The 16,848-nt window shown below is 40.1% G+C and overlaps 1 protein-coding gene across 4 annotated transcripts in view; it reads right to left on the bottom strand.

The window, feature by feature from the left end:
• WIP2 (WPP domain interacting protein 2) overlaps window positions 1-16,848 on the bottom strand; it is a 32,125-nt gene that overhangs the window by 14,883 nt on the left and 394 nt on the right. For 2 of the 4 annotated variants that reach the window (XM_010254592.3, XM_010254591.3), the window contains exon 2: window positions 15,338-16,808. In XM_010254592.3, coding sequence (XP_010252894.1) covers window positions 15,338-16,631 — 1,294 coding nt within the window. In that variant the 5' untranslated portion in view covers window positions 16,632-16,808. The remainder of the gene's footprint in view (window positions 1-15,337; window positions 16,809-16,848) is intronic. The other 2 variants (XM_010254593.3, XM_010254594.3) reach the window with 1 other exon arrangement.

Here is a 16,848-nt window from a genome sequence, read left to right on the forward strand (position 1 = left end):
GGAGTGTATGCTGGCCTGCACCCCATCATGCCTGTTTCCTCTAGGAGATCTAGCACATACTTTCTTTGACATATGTAGATTCCTTCTCTTGATCTAGCAACTTCAATTCCAAGAAAGTATCTCAGATTTCCCAGGTCTTTGATCTCAAATTCTGAAGCTAAGAACTCCTTCAGCCTCTTCATCTCTCTCAAATCATTTCCAGTAATCACCATATCATCCACATACACAATGAGTGCTGTAAGTTTGTCATCCTGTCTCCTTGTAAACAATGTATGATCTGCACTGCTCTAAGTGTACCCTACTTTCTTCATGGCCAAACAAAGTCTCTCAAACCATGCCCGGGGAGATTGCTTCAAACCATATAATGCTTTCCTTAGTTTACATACCTTCTTTCCAACATCATATCCAGGTGGGGGTTCCATGAATACCTCTTCATGAAGATCACCATTTAGGAAGGCATTCTTCACATCCAGCTGATGAAGTTCCCAAGAGAATTTTGCTGCTAGTGACAGTAGAACCCTGATTGTGTTGAGCTTTGCTACTGGGGCAAAGGTTTCCTTGTAGTCAATTCCTTTCTTTTGTGTAAACCCCTTTGCCACGAGTCTGGCTTTGTACCTCTCAACTGACCCATCTTCCCTGTGCTTTACTGTGAATACCCACTTGCACCCAACAGTGCCTTTCCCTTCTGGCAGGTCCACCAATTCCCATGTCCTTGCTTTCATTAGGGCTTTCATCTCCTCATTCATGGCTTCTTTCCACCTTGGATCAGATGCCGCCTCTGAATACCTGGAAGGGACACATACAGAGGAAAGAGCAGACACAAAGGAATGATAGGCAGGGGATAAGTGTGAGTAAAAAACATAATCGGCTATGGGATGCCGAGTGGTACAAGAACGAACAGGCTTACGGAGAGCAATAGGAAGATCCAAATCTGAATTGAGTGAATCAGAATTACCTTGGATTGCAGAGACAGATTGGTCTGAGTTCAACTGGTTGCAATCATGAGGTTGAGGGGCCTTCTTCCTTCTACTGTATGTAAGTATCTCTTTCTCTTGTTTACTGGAACTTTCAGAAGTATCAGCCGAATCTGGAGAAGCAACTGGCACAGTGGAAGTCTCACTAGGTTGATCCGAAATGTTATAACTAGTAGTAGTGGAAGGTGCTGAAATGGGAACAAAAAAGAAGGGAGAATGAGAATCCTCTTCCAACCCACTACTCTCCCCCTGAAGAGGATTCTGAGAAGACCCGAAATAGGGTTGAAACTCAAAAAAGACTACATCCCTGGTGACATATTTTTTCTTGGAGACAGAATCATAACACTTATACCCCTTCTGCATAGGAGAGTACCCCAAAAATATTCCCTTTGTAGCCTTAGGATCCAGCTTGGTCTTCTTTGGATCTTTCACATGTATGAAGCATGTACAACCAAAAACCCGCGGGGGAAGAGGAAATTCTGGAAGAGTGGGACACAAAACAGAGAAAGGGGTCTTCATACCCAGTACCTTAGATGGCATCCGATTTATCAGGTATGATGCAGTGAGAACAGCTTGAGACCAATATTGCTTGGGCACATTGTGCTGGAAAAGAAGAGCTCGAGCTGTCTCCAATAGATGTCTGTTCTTGCGCTCAGCGACCCCATTTTGCTGAGGGGTGTAAGCACACGATGATTGATGTAACATGCCTGCATCTTCCATGAATGAGTTCAGGGATCTTTCAAAGTATTCAGCTGCATTGTCTGAACGGAATTGCTTGATCTTTTTATCAAATTGTGTTTCAACCATCTTGCAAAACATCATAGTTATCCGGAGAACTTCTTCACGTCCTTTCAACAGATAAATCCAAGTGCACCGAGAATAATGGTCAATAAAACTGATGAAGTAACGGAAGCCATCAATGGAAACAATGGGTGAAGGACCCCAAACATCAGAATGAACCAAGTCAAAAGGGGCTTGAATTTCATTACTAGAAATTGGATACATTGATCTACATTGTTTTGACATTTGACACACATCACAAATTAAACTCTGACTCGAAATGCCCTTACATAATTCGGGAAACAACATTGCTAAGGAAGAAAAGGACAAATGACATAGCCTAGTATGCCACAAGTGCAGCCTAGCTATTGACTCCACACTCTCCGGACTAGTAGTAGAAGCTTGCATGGCTGAGCTGACATCTTCATCAAAGTAGTAGAGGCCCCCATACTCATGACCACTCCCAATCGTTCTCCTCGTCAATCTGTCCTGGAAGACACAATGAGAAGGAAAGAAAGTTATACTGCAGTTCAAGTTTTTTGTAAGCTTTGAAACAGACAACAGATTTGAGGTAAGACTAGGAACATGTAGGACTGATTTAAGAGAGAGATCCTTGCTTAGGTCAACCACCCCCTTTCCAGAGATGGTGGAGAGGGACCCATCAGCTACTCTCATCTTATCCTGGCCAGACAACAAATGATATGTGGAGAATAAGGAGGACATATGTGTCATATGGTCAGTGGCTCCGGAATCAATCACCCAAGAGGTAGAATTAATGGAACTAGATGCACTAAATGCAGAGGCTGTACCTGATTTGGCAAGAGAGGTGGAAGCTAAAGAATTGTTCTTCAGACGGGCTAATGCCCGACTGAGAACCTCTACCTCACTAGCTGTGAAGCCCAAAGTACTTGGTCCAGAGGAGTCGGCAACCTGCCTTGCGATGGAAGATGACACTGTCTGAATACTCTGTGAGTTGTCACTACTGTTGTTGGTGGCAAGATTCCCACTTGCTGTGTGGCCCTTCTATTGCCTTTTGTCCTTTCTCAGAGCAGCTGGCTTCAGATGAGGGTACAGGACCCAACATTTCTCCTTTGTGTGTTTCTCACCACCACAATGTGTACACTTGAGGGACTTCTTGTCTGAAAATCTATTCCCCTTAGTGGAGACTAAGGCTGAATGTTCTCCAGGTTGTTCTGTTGACCGTGTCTGGGAGTCAACTTGCATCTCCTTTCTCCTTACTTCTTCATTCCTCACCAGGTAGTAGACATGGTGAAGCTCAGGTAATTCATCTCTCCCTAGAATCTGTGACCTTATACCTTCATATACAGGGTCAAGACCCGCCAGAAACTTGAAGGCTCTGCCCTCCTCAATCTGCTTATCATGCCTCCCCTTATCATTAGCATTTTCCCAATCCAAAATCAAATGGTGGTCAAGCTCTTCCCAGAGGCCTTCCAGTGTTGCAAAGTAGGTTGCCACGGACATGTCTCCTTGCCTTAGGGCTGCAATGTCTTGGTTCAACCTGTAAATTCTAGCATTGTTCTTTTTCTGGCCATATGTCTTAGATACTTTCTCCCAAATTTTAGCAGCTGTGGGGAAGTGATGAACAGTTCTGGCCACCCTAGGAGTCATAGAGGCCAGCAACCAAGACATGACTGTGGCATTTTCCTTACGCCACACGGTGTATTCAGGACTGCCAATTTCTAGTTGTTTCTTGTCTCCATCCAAATAGCCTGTGAGGTCACGAGAGGTAATGAACAGCATTGCTGAGACAGACCACTCTCTGAAGTTATACTCATCTAGCAGCACACTTGTAATCTGCAAGCTGTGCAGATTAGGGTTTTCCAGGTTTGAGGACCTTGTAACAAGTCTGTTATCTCTAGAGGAAACTTCACCGGATAGTGAGGACATCTTGACTTCAGTCCAAGAGTTGTTCACAGTGCTGTAGGTGATTCTGTTTAGGACTGGCCGAAGTGGTCACAGTGTTCACCGTGCTGGTAGAAGTGTTCACAGTTCGGGTACTGTGCAGTGCTGTTTAGGACTGGCCGAAGTAGCAAGTACAGGGCTGTAACTGAACCAGTTCACAGTGCTAGTAACTGAAGTTACTTCAGTTAGGGCTTGTTGTGCAACTTGAATTAACTGTGTAGTGCAGTAACTGAAGTTCACAAAGTAGGACTGACAACCGACCTGAAGAGAATCTGTAACTGAAGTCACCACAGTTCTGCCCAAGTCTTGCTGGGGCACGAAGCTGCAACTGTAGAGAAGGCTAAGTCTTTACCACTTGTTCTGCGCAAGTCTTGCTGGAGCACGAAGCTGCAACTGTAGAGGAAGCTCTCCCTCTTTCGGCTAGTGCTAGGACTGCTGAAAACAGTCCTCAACTAGGTCTGTCCTATACAGACCTCTCTTAGTAGCCCAATAGCTACTATTTGCTGGAGATAATCTAGTAGGACATCTACTTCTGGGTCTTACTTCTCTTGAGTCCTACAACCAAGAGAAACCCTAGGTTCGAACTTGCTTTACTCTCTTACACTCCTAGGTCTTCACTGCAGCAACCCAGAAAAGGAAAAGAGAAGATGAAAAGACAGCAAGAGAAGAGAGTGCGCCTGCTGAAACCAGGAAGGAGCTAATGCTCTGATACCATGTAATCTGAAGTGCTATACTCGAAGTAGCAAGGAAGAAAAGAGAATGACAGAAAAGAAGAGAATGTCGAACTGTCCTAGCCAGTCGACCAGTTCTTTATTTATAGATGAATATAGTACAAGGTACAAGAAATTACTGGGATGCCCCTGATTAGTGATGGGACACCCAGATGACTTAAACATTAAACAGGATTAGGCCCATTAACACAAGTCCAGTTACAAGATAAGTTAAACATAAGAATGGGCTAATAAGAACTCTTATCAGCCGAACATAACTCTAATATTCTAACACTTCTCAAATCTAAACGGACTTTTACCCGTTTGTAATTTTTCTGTATCCAAAATTACTGGCCAATGATGCGAGGTACATCTATGTCTAGTTGTCTGAAACGTCTTAGGAAAATGATTTTCCCAATCAGAAGAGTAAAGAAATCTATCCAGCCTACTGCATATTAATTCAGCTTGCATGTTCGATGAGTATATCTAGCAGTAGAAAGAGGGGATCCACTAAAGAAAGGTCCCTGAAAAAATGAGAAAACCTTCACATACATGAGGTAAGCCAACCTCCATTAGATTTCTCTAGGACAAATCTAGTGACATTGAAATTGCCTCCTACACACCAGGGGAGCTGACAATGAGAGCCGACACTTTCAAGTTCATCCCACAAGTTCTCTCTCAATCTAGGGGAGTTAGGAGCATAAACACCAGTGAATATCCAAGTAAAACTATCAGACTTATTGGTGAAGAGAATTGAAAGAGAGTGGTTTCCTCTGTCAACTTCCTGTCCAGAAACTTGATTCTCATCCCAAGCAATCATAAGCCCACCCTAAGCCCCAGTGGATACAATTGAAGCCCAACGTTTACCATTAACATTCCAGATAGCCTTAATCAATCTTCTATCAACTGTTTCTTTTTTGGTTTCTTAAAGAACTATTATATCCGGATTTAATTTCTTAAGGGTGTCTTTCTCTGAAAACTGTTCTTCCATTTCAGATCACTTTGGAGTTTCTTCAATTCTCTAACCATTTAGGTTCTAGAGAGTTGCCTTCCTCTCCCAAAAACTTCTCAGTACTCCATTTTTTTTTCCTTTCTTATCTACCATCAAAATTCCCAAAACCTCTGCTACCTTATCTGTATCCAATTCTGATCAATCCTTAATCAAAGTGTTATCAGTCTCCTGACTCTGGGCTTCCAAGAAAGGAGTCGAGGTAGAGATGGAAGGAACAGTAACAGGAGAGCCAGAACTTGTACCAAGGTTAGGGAGGCAACCAGAAGGCAAGTGACAAGGAAAACATTCAAAGGAAGGAGAGAAACAGCAGAATTATGAGTAGGGGTGTAAACGGACCAAATTCGAATCGGATCATGCAATATCCGAATTCGAATCCGATTAAATATTTGAATCGAATTTGATTAATTAATAATTAATAAATATATAAAATAAATATTTTATTGATATAAAGTATATAAATATATAAATTATTCATATAACTTAATTATTATGTATAAATTATATAACATATTTTATATATTATATATAATAATTAAATAATAGGTCGAATTCGGATATTTATCGAATTGAATCAGGACATCCGAATTCGAATCCGATTAACTATTCGATAAGAATAGGATATCCAAATTCGACCGATTAGATATTCGAATTATCTGAATTCGATTCAATTATGTCGAATATCGAATTCGAAATCGAATTTTCGAATACCGTTGACACCCCTAATTACGAGGGGGCGGGAGAGATAGTACTTGGAAGTTGGGCCTGAAGGTTCAGAGAAGGAATGGGATTTTGGGAACTGCCTCCTGCCTTGTCGATCAGAGAAAGAGGCTCAGTCATCTTGCTTCTAGTACTAACCGAGTCTTCCAAATACAACTGTTTAATTCTGTAACTACCGGATAGATTAGCTTCTGCTTCCGTTCTGTAGGGCTCTAATGAATCATTGGAATCATCTTCCTGACCCGAGCAATCAGGAGGGTTCGGATGGCAAAGGACCTTGCAGTGATAATCATAATCCAATGTTGGAGTTTCGACTGAAACACCCAGAGGATACAGCAGGGTAGGTGGAAAAGTCCTGCTCTCAGGGTATGTTTCCCCTACTGATCCAAGCTAGCAAATCTGTTGTATGAGATTCCACCCCCGATCTTCTGAGATATCGTAAGAGAAGTACTATTGGTTTGCTTGACTTGGACCAGCTTAGGTTATGAAGTACAAAGGTACCATGCAAGACTTCAATAAATATCCTATATTGACTGGTTATGAAGTTGGCAATAGCTCTAGAGTTAGATGCTTGAGAGCTAATTGTAGTGGGTTGGGCACTTTCAGATCTTTGTGCCCTCACTTTTGTTGGGAGTGATAGTGAGTTCACCACCAAGGAAGAAGATTGTTTGGAATCCACTATTTAGAAGGCCATCCCTGATTAGAGAGAGTGATGAATGCACCCTATGCTCCAAACGGTGCTAGATATTCTGATTTAGACAAAGAAGAATGATGAAATTACTTGGACAGAAGAGCTCAAAGGAGGCTTTTTCTATGTGATCTTTCTTTGTGTCCCTTCCTAGAGGTGCGCCAGGGGAGATGATTGCATCTAGGGTCGTAAGGTTCCAGCTCTAGTTAAGGCTTCCATATGGCTGGCTTTTCTTGACACAATCATTTTTATTTTTTATAATTAACAGATATTCATTGAACTTGAAGCAAAAATGTTGCAAAAAAAGCAGCAAGGACAAGATAAAACAGCACATAGCTGACAAAACAAAACTAAACAATCAATTTATATGGGAAATAGCCAATTACAACTCAGTACCCAAACCCAAAAAGTCCCATTCTAAGCTTTCTTTTAAAGCCCCACCCTTGGCAAGTTCGTTGGTCACTTCAGTTGCACTTCTAGAAATCCAGCTAAATAAGGAGTTCATTTGATGTCCAAGCATTGGCTCGCCCATTTGATGTTGGTTTCAACATGCAAAAGCAAGAACAATGGCTGGAAGGGAGTTGGAAAAGAGCCAATTTTCTATCTCTGGTAATCCTCGAAAAGAAGTTCAAATGACGCTTGGTGAGGATCCTGCAAAATTTTTGATGAATACAGGGGTGGTTGTTCAGCCCAAGACATTTAATGCTGGGTTGGTGTGTAAGAAAAGAGAACTGGTGTCTACTCAGGATAAGGGCTTTGAGGACATGGCTGCTTCCAGTCAGGTATTAAGTTTGGATCCACTGGCTCAAACACAGAAACATGAGAAGTTAAAATCTCATGTGGAAGATAATTTTGACAGTACACCTGGACTTAAAGTTGGAACAAGTAACTTTGGGTCCATAAGTTTTGGGCCGAGGGCTGATGTGAATTGCTTGGAGGCGAGGTCACTTGGCAGACCTAAAATCCATGTGATACAGGGGAAGGAAGTCCTAGGAGGTGGAATTATTGATCCTTTTTCATCCCTTTAAACACAGGCTGAGGGAAGGGGCATTGAGGTGACTGAAGATAAGGCAGTGATGAAGTTTGTTGGATTTACAGTGCTGGATAAAGACAGCTTCCTTTGGCAAATAACAAAGTATACCTATGGAAAGAAGAATGAGCTTCCAAAAGAAAAAAGATGATGGTTTGGCTAACAAGGCCTGTAATGCTTTGATGAGTATTGATCTACATAAGGAAAGTTCTTTAGGTGAGTTTTTTCAGTAGACAGCCAAGAGAACATCTTTTATTCTCCACCATCTTGCGAAAATCAGGAAGGGACTGACAGGTATTGTTTTGGAGAGGAAGGGGGTTAGCATTGATGGAAAGAGGCACCATTCTCGGCAAAGAAAAAAGAAGGCTTAGGCGTAGAAGAAGAAAGAGACAAGGACGAGGAGTTTTTTCCTGATGAAGGCAATAAGGAAAGCTTAGTAGCGAGAAGCAAGGATCCTAGTGGGACTTATGAGAGTAAAGGGGATCACTCTGAAGGGGAAGAGGTAAAGAAAAAGAAGAAGGAAGGGTAGGAGGGAAAGAATTACAACAAGAGAAGAGGATACCTTACTAGACTGCCGAAAGATAGAGAGGGTGATTGGAGGAGTGATGAAGATGAAGTTGAAGATTTTGACTCAAGTGGAGAAGAATTCTTGTTAGATGAGACCCATGAAGTTAAAAAGCAAATTGATGTGGAGAAGATCGTAAGTACAGGAGTTGGAGTGAACAAATCTTTGGGTTTAGTGGTTTTAGGTGGAGATGCTTTTACTAAAATGATGTTTGAGGAACCAGAAGGATGTTTTTCTCTTCCCTCAAGGGAGTTAAGATGTCAAGTTTGATGCTCTTAATTCTAGTTCTGAAGACTTATGTTCTGAGCAGAGAGCTGATCGAACAACAAGAGTCAGCAATGGTGAGGTTGAATTAGTGGGAGAAGATAAACTGTTCAAGAAGAATACGGTTCTGGAAACTGGAATTGGAAAGAATTAATGAGACTAGGGACTTGATGGAGTTTAGGAAGGACCTTTTGGCAGTTGTGAGGTTTAAACATCAGAAAAAATATCATCCAGTTATGGTATCAAGTGTTTTTGCTAGGTTAAAAGGAGGGTTATTTGGAATTGGACCAAGTAAAAAAAAAAAAAAAAAAGAAGTTTTGAAACACAAGGGTCAGAAGAAGAAGTAGAGGGTTTGTTCTTTTCTTGGGTCTGCAAAGGGAGTTTTGTGGATTGCTTCATTTGTGATTTGATGTTAGAGATCTGGTTGTGAAGAGCTCTGTGTTAGTGGTTAGATTCTGTTTTTGTTCAGGTTTGGGCCTCTGGGTCCAAGGTGAGATGCCCGGTTGTTTTTCTGGTATTGTGATTGGTGGTTTTTTAAGGTGTTGGGGCTGGTTTGTTTCTTCTTCTCTCTCAGGTGACTTCTGGTCACTTTCTTTGTATTTCTTCTTTTTTATTTTAATAAAACTTTATTTTATTACCAAAAATGAAAATTGGATTTCTCCAACACAGGGCCTAAACTTCCAAGGTACATTGCCTGAGCATAGCCAAGAAACAAACACTTGACAGTCCCTTTCCACTATGATATTTTTTAAATTGCAGGTAGAAGTAAACTTCAAAACTTGCAAAACTGACAAAAGTTCTGCCCTTGGTGAGTTACCATACCCCACCGAGCCAGAGTACCTCAGTTTTTCTTGACAAAATTCCCACTATTTGAACTTAAATAACAGAAGCACCGCATTTTAATGCCAACAGGTTGGAGGAACTACCTTGTCCCTTCAGCTTTATGGAACTCATCTGTGCTGCTTACGTAGCCTTCTAGCTTAATAAGAGCCAAGGGGTGATCTTGTGGAAAATTGTTCCGTTTGAGATCTTGTCTATTTGGAAAGAGAGGAAAAAGAGGATTTCTTATAGAATAGAATGATCATTTGCTTGCATTTATCCAGATGAAAGATTCCACTCTTTTATAAGAAGGGATTTTTTTTTTATTTTAATTGGATGGTTGTATGAGTGTAGAGGATGGTGTACTGTCTAACCTTCCTGAGGACCGTTGCTTCATCCCCTTTGTTGTGTGTATGAATCCAGAATTCGTCCTCACAAAATTGGTCACCGTCCTCACAATACTTCAGCTGTGCATTGGGAAGATCTTCCCATGAATGAAAAATACAGAGATTTCCCATGATCATGATGATTAAAATGTGTCCTAATTTTTCTACAATACATAATTTATGTATTCTTTTCATATTTTTTATCTTTTTTAAATTTTTATTATTTAATTAATTACGTCATCATGGGTTAACCTAGATGGTTCAATTTCTTACCTGCCACCTGGATAGATGAATGGTTTCATTTTTCAGTCAATTTTAAAGAACATGGGTTTTATATTCTTAAAAGTATTGGGTATATAGATCTAATTAATAGAACTTATTGGCGAGAAAATTTCATTAAATATAGAACTTAATGAGGGAAAATAGGAGTTAATACCTTACATATAAGACTTAATGAAAGGGAATTGAACGAGGTGAAAATTAGTACTTCAAATTACATTTTCTGCCCTCACAATTAGAGAGGGACTAAATTCAAAACTAGGGGTATTTTAGTAAAAAAAATTCCACAAGCTCATTCATATTTTTAATAGTATATGTGAGTACACATGTAATTGTTATTAATTAATTATTATAAGTTGGTTCAGTCTTGGGAATGGCACATTAGATTTCCTAAGTTCGGAAACTTAGTTAAATATTTGTTCTCTTTTGCAAATTAGAGACAATTAAACAGATATCCAGAAATAGTTCTATATTTGTTCTTGTAAATAAACTTTTGGAGAAATTATAGACTTGAATAAACTTATTTTTCTTAGCTTTTATTGGACATCACTTCCAGGAATTATTTCTTTATTTTTTCTTCCCCATTAATCTCTACTACTCATTATTCTATTTATTTTTTTCTGCAGATTAGGAGTGTTAAAATGAAATAAATGTTAAAACAATCTGTTGCAAATTGATGGGGCTAGAAAGGCTGGGGCAGACCAAAAAGAGCATGGGTTGAAATAGTAAGAAATGATTTTAAGAGATCATAATTTAACAAGGGATGTAGCACTAAACAGAACGGAAAAACAAAACAGGATTCATGTAGCCGACCCCATATGGTTGGGATAAGGCTTAGATGATGAAAATGAAACAAATGTCTTTAGACAATTCTATCTGTATTCTTGAAATCAAACTTTCAGAGAAATTCTGGACTTGAATGGATTTAATTCTTCTTAGATATTTATTAGGGATTGCTTCCTTATTAATCTCTACTATTCCATTCTGTTGTGCTGGTATCATCCGGTGTTGCAAGGCCACCTTAATCTAACACAAGATTCAAGAGTAGACAAGTGTGCATATCTGCATTAGTTGATTCATGTGTAACTTGTCAATCCCGCACCTCATAATCCATGAGTCACACAGATTACTTCTTTGCAACAGAGGACAGAGCAATGTTTTCAACCAGCAGTTGATCCAGATGATCGAACCATTGGAACCATCACCTGATCCCTTTCTAGGTCCAGTTTTCCTAAAACCCGCTGACCCAGGCAGTTCTACCATTGATCCATTCGACCTGGCCACCAGGTCGCGGGTGACACATTAAAATGTATTGAAACTTCCGGAGGGCATAACTTTGAGCTCAGTTGTCCAATTGAGGTGATATTTTTTATTTTGGTTAACTTTTTGAGATCTACACATTCCAAGGTGCCAAAAGGCACCTTGCCCAACTATTTTTGTCAAAATAAAAACCCTCTTTTGGCCTCAAATTTCAATTTTTATCTTTTTTATTTATAAAAAATAAAAATATAAATTAGACCTAATATGAACCATATATATACATATATTACATGTAGAATATAATTATACATTATTTAATTGATAGAATACATGTATGTGATGTGTCACAGCCTGACCTATCCAACCTGGAATGTTTTTTTAATCAGCAACCAACCAGAAAAATTCATTAATGATTAAAGTAGAAGATGCAACAAGTAGTTGTGAACAAGGAGCATGTCCAAAACAAGGCAAGCCACCCAACCCATATTACAAGTGTGCCCAGTACATTGATTATCTTTGAAACTCTTGCTTAACTAAGCTGTTTGCAGATCTTCTAACCCAAGGCACTTGGATGTTCTTGTCTTTTGACAGCCTCAGAAATCTTCTGAAATCATTTCTCATCTGCCAAGTCACCCCCTCTTCTTTTTTCAACCATCCCAAAACTACCTTTGAGTCCCCTTCAATAATTAATCTGTCAATTCCCAATTCTTTGGCTTTCTCTACCCCATGAACTGCTGCTAAAAATTCTGCTTTCACCAAATCACTATGCACAATTGGACCTGAAAATAAGGCACAAATAATGCCTCCCTCATCCCTAATAACTCCTCCAATACCTGAGGGACCCGGATTACCCATACTACTACTGTCAAATTTCAACTTCTTCCAACCAACCATTAGGGGTGACCAAACCTCTAGGGATATTTGTTTCATAGAGGAAGAGCCAGCAAATGCTCCCCAATTCCGGAAAAAAATCCTCCACTCTGAAGTCAGAAGTTTTTACCCAACGAGCAACTTTAAGAGTAATACAATCAATTAGCACCTCCAAACTTCTCTCCTTTTCCTCAATGATTCTTGCATTTCTTTCTTCCCACACTGTCCAACATAACGCTGCCCTTGTACATCTCCACAAAATCCTGCCTCTTTTTTTTGTATTTCTCAAAACAAAAGGGCTGAACAGTCCATCCAAACCGTCCAACCTGGACTGTTGAACCACTGACCCACAACCTAGAGGAGAAAATGATTCAGCCTCTGGATTGGTTTTTAAAGCATCGCCACTGAATCAACACAATAAAGTGCTGAGTCACCAGCATGAGAGACACAGAGAAGACCTAGCATATTGCAGGCACAAGTATGAGCTTAGATCTGTCCACATGAAACAAGAGGAACTGATTCTTCTGCTAACTGCAGCTCCTATTTTAATCGGGCTTCTGATCTTAATCTATATGAAAATCATTTTTTACTCTTGTAAACAGGAGTTGAGGGGAGAAATCTTTCACATTATAGTCAACATGCCCTGTTACAAGCACAGAGTGCAGGATTTTTTTCTTATTACTTGCGAGAAAGATATGGGAAGAAAGAAATCTGTAACTCAAATGGAAGGAGAATGTTCCATATTAGTTTTGTTACACTGCTGCATAGTTACCTTCTTTCTGCTTTTTGTTTCATAATTCCCAAATGAAATAGAATGTTACTATGTTATTTTTTAACTATCAAGGTAAGATTCATGCACCCTTTCTTTTCTTTTGTAAAGTGGGAAGGCTGAAATGACCCTCAATTCTTTTTTCCTTAATGGTCCGTTTGGTTTGTGCGACTAGGATGGAAAGTGTGAGACGCGACGAGAACACATATCTTAATTTCTGGGACGCGGGGTCTCACCAAATAGGTGCGACCCCACTGAGAAGAAGCTGAGTGAGAAAATTTCATCGAGGGAGGCAACTGAGCATAGTCTTCTTCTCAGACGCTGTCCAACGGTTTACTCACCGGCGCCATCTCCGGTTTTCATTGCCAGAAAATGGCTTCCGGCATCTGCCTCTTCCAGAAAATGGCTTCCGGCTTCCGACGTCTGCCTCTTCCAGAAAACGGCTTCCGGCTTCTGGCGTCCAACGGTTTTCATTGCCAGAAAAAGGCTTCCAGCGTCTGCCTCTTCCAGATCTAGCGTCGATCTTTCACCACTATTCTTCCACCGCCGCCATCACCACGAGCACTACTGAGGTACTTGGTTGAGAAAAAATTGGTCTTTCTTCCACCGCCATTCTTCCACCACCGTTCTTCCACCGATAACTTTCATTTCTTCTCCCTTGAACAAATTGGTCTCAGCAACCAAACGGACCATTAATGAAAGAAAAGAAGGCCTTGATACCAATCGAGAAAGAAAAAAAGAAGAGCTTGATCATCACAAATTGGTGAACTTTCTCTTCTTTTTCTTAAGAGACATCATACTTTGGATGTTGGAGGACAATACAAGTTGTTGACTGCACAATGAAGTATGAGTGTTGGTACACAAATCAATTGGTGTTTTGGCATTTGGCTAGGGTTCTAACAACATTCCAATGATGAGGCCCAAGGTACAAGAGACAAAACCCTTGGGTCCTCCTGATGTGGCACTCAGACAATTGGACTTGTCAGACTTGGTTTAATTCTCACACATGATGGCCCTGTTATCTCTTTGTGATTGAATAAGCTATGCCTGGTGTTGGCACTGAAGAATGCTCTCTTTACACCTATGCTAAAACAGAGAAGGAATAGCATTGGTCTATTGGTGCTGGTATCAAGTGCCAAAACCTATTTGTCTAGGCTCCACTTTAGTCAGAGTTCTTTTTCTTTTTTTGGTAAGCTGGAGTCAGAGTTCATATCACACCACCAAATCCAAATCTCTTCAATCTCCCTTGAATCATCTGGCAAGTTCAAAGGTGTCAGAGGTAATTGGCTTCTACCAGCATAAGTTGCCAGTACTGCTATCCCAATGGTCACATGCCAACTTAATAATAATCCCCTACATAAAGCTTTTTGACTCTCTTCATAAAGCATATGACCTGATCAAGCACATCCTTCATTAGAAATTTAGAATATAGGAAATGAATCTAATATAAACAAAAAAAAAAGAAGAAATTTAACTGTGATGATGGAATATAGTACAAATATAAATATAATGTATATATGATCATAAATATATTAAATATCTTAAAACACTCCTAACAAATCCTTGTTTGTGGAACTCACCATGTCAGACTCCTGAACATATTGGATTCCCATGCCTGTTTCAGAATCCATGCCTCACTGGTTTTCTGTATGTTTTTACATTCTGTTCTCTTTCTTCTCCCTTTACCCCGCAAATATGTAAAGGTTCAAAAACTTGAAGGCTTTTGATAGAACAATTCCACTTCTTTCTGAAACTTACATACTTGCACAATACAAGAAACTGCTGGCGCATGCTCCTATCCAGAATCAAGAAAGCCTAGGCTTTTCTTAAAGTTGTATATTCATTCCAAATGGATGAATTGGCAAGCACGGACAATGGAGTTCTCCATATAAATTCCTTTTAAATTAATAGAAAGCAAGTAATACACTTCTATAAAAATATAGAGAAATAATCTGAAGATAGAGACTTCACAACTTTAATTTTCCAATATTTCTTTTCCAATCTCTATATTCTCAGAATAGTGGCATGCATACTTTACATTTATGTGATACCTGAGGAAAAAAGTTCTAAACTAGAATCAAACAGAGATCAAGTTGAAAGAAGGATACCAAAAGGCAAAACAAAGAAAAAAAATAAAAGAACGAAAAGTTTTAATATCACAGTTAGGAAATTGGAATATAGAAAAAAGAACAAAATTAAACACATGTAATGAATAAATGCATATCTCCATCCATCACAAAAAGGTAAATTAGGCACAAAAATAAGAAGCAGAAGAGGAAGGTAAGGCCCACCTCCTTCAAGAATTTCCTGCAGATGCTGAAGTGCAAACACTGACTGAATCAAAGGATCCTGATCCACTGTGGACCTGTGATTATCAGCTTCTTCTTCCTTCACCTCTGATGACACATCAGCGGCTACATCATCTTGTGAAACATCTTCAACTTCTTTCCCATTTTCTTTGCAGTAACCAGTTTGAACTTCTTCACTAGATTGTGGGTCACTTACATGAGTATCATCCCTATTCTCTATGCCACAATTTGAAGATATCTCACTCTGTCTTCCATTACTAACAACAGAAGAACTACCCATCTGCAAAAGGACTGCATTGTAGTTTCTCGAGTCAGACTCCAAGCTAGAAAATGAATTCTCCTTTTCAATTTTGACCCTTTCTCCTCTAAGCTTCTTACTGGTATCAATCCTACCTTTTCCTTGTTGAGACCTTTGAACTGCATTACCTAAACTCTTTCCACCCAAATTTTTCACCTTGTTCTTATCTCTCACGGATCCCATTCCTACAGACACATCATACCTCAATTTAGGAACGCTTGTTGCTGTGGAGGACTTGCTGCTCCTATCCTCACTATTCTCAGAATCCGTACCAACAGGAAAACCAGCCCCCATTGCCAACCTAGAATCTGAAGTTGAGCCTTTGGCAGCAAAAACAATGGGAACAGAAGGGCTCTGCACTGATGAATTCACAGATGCAACAGAAGCTTCACTCTTCTCTTTGATCTCCGCAGACAGATCTAGTGAGCGCCCAGGCTCTACAGCATTAGACAGACCCCTTTTCAAGATCCTGTTCGAATCAAAACCACTACCTGCATCCTTTGAAAGGTCTCTCCTAATCCTCCTCCATTTCTTCAACCCAAACCCTTTCGTTGTCGGAGATGTCCCCCCAGGAACTCCAGGAGACTGATTCGTCTCTGAAGGCGGAGTAGAGGCATGAGATTGATTTGTTTTAAGAAGTGGTGTCTCCCCAAGAAGCTCAGAAGACTCATTTGCCTTTGAAAGCGGTGTTTCCTCGACAACTCCAGGAGACTCATTTGTGTTAGAAGGAATCTCTACTCCTATATCAGTTTCAACTCCTTTCCCATTTGCTTCATCCAACTTTTTAATCTCCACATGTTCTCCGGAATTCACAATCTCATTAACACAAGGCCCATTACTCTCTACCTTAGTTTCATCCAAATGGGTCACCTTAGTTTCATCCAAATGGGTCACCTTTTCCGAGGTTTCTTCCTCCTTCGTTGCAACTACAGATTCTGAACACTGATCTTCCAATAAATCCATCACTAAATCTAACATACAGAGGAAACGCTTAACTACTGCCCAAGCCAAATCACTCGGTCTTCAAAAGAATTGCCCAATAAATCCCAATTTCCGCTCATAATTTCGTCATGTTTCCTTCCTCTGCTCCTCTATCCAATTATTCAGATTAGGAATCATCTCCTTTCTCCACCATCCAAACCCTGGTCTCCAAATCTACCAAAATTAGAAAGGATATCATAAACTACTCAAAGCT

The sequence above is a fragment of the Nelumbo nucifera genome, chromosome 1, assembly GCF_055504915.1.
Source record: "Nelumbo nucifera cultivar China Antique chromosome 1, China Antique-T2T, whole genome shotgun sequence".
NCBI classification, from domain to species: domain Eukaryota; kingdom Viridiplantae; phylum Streptophyta; class Magnoliopsida; order Proteales; family Nelumbonaceae; genus Nelumbo; species Nelumbo nucifera.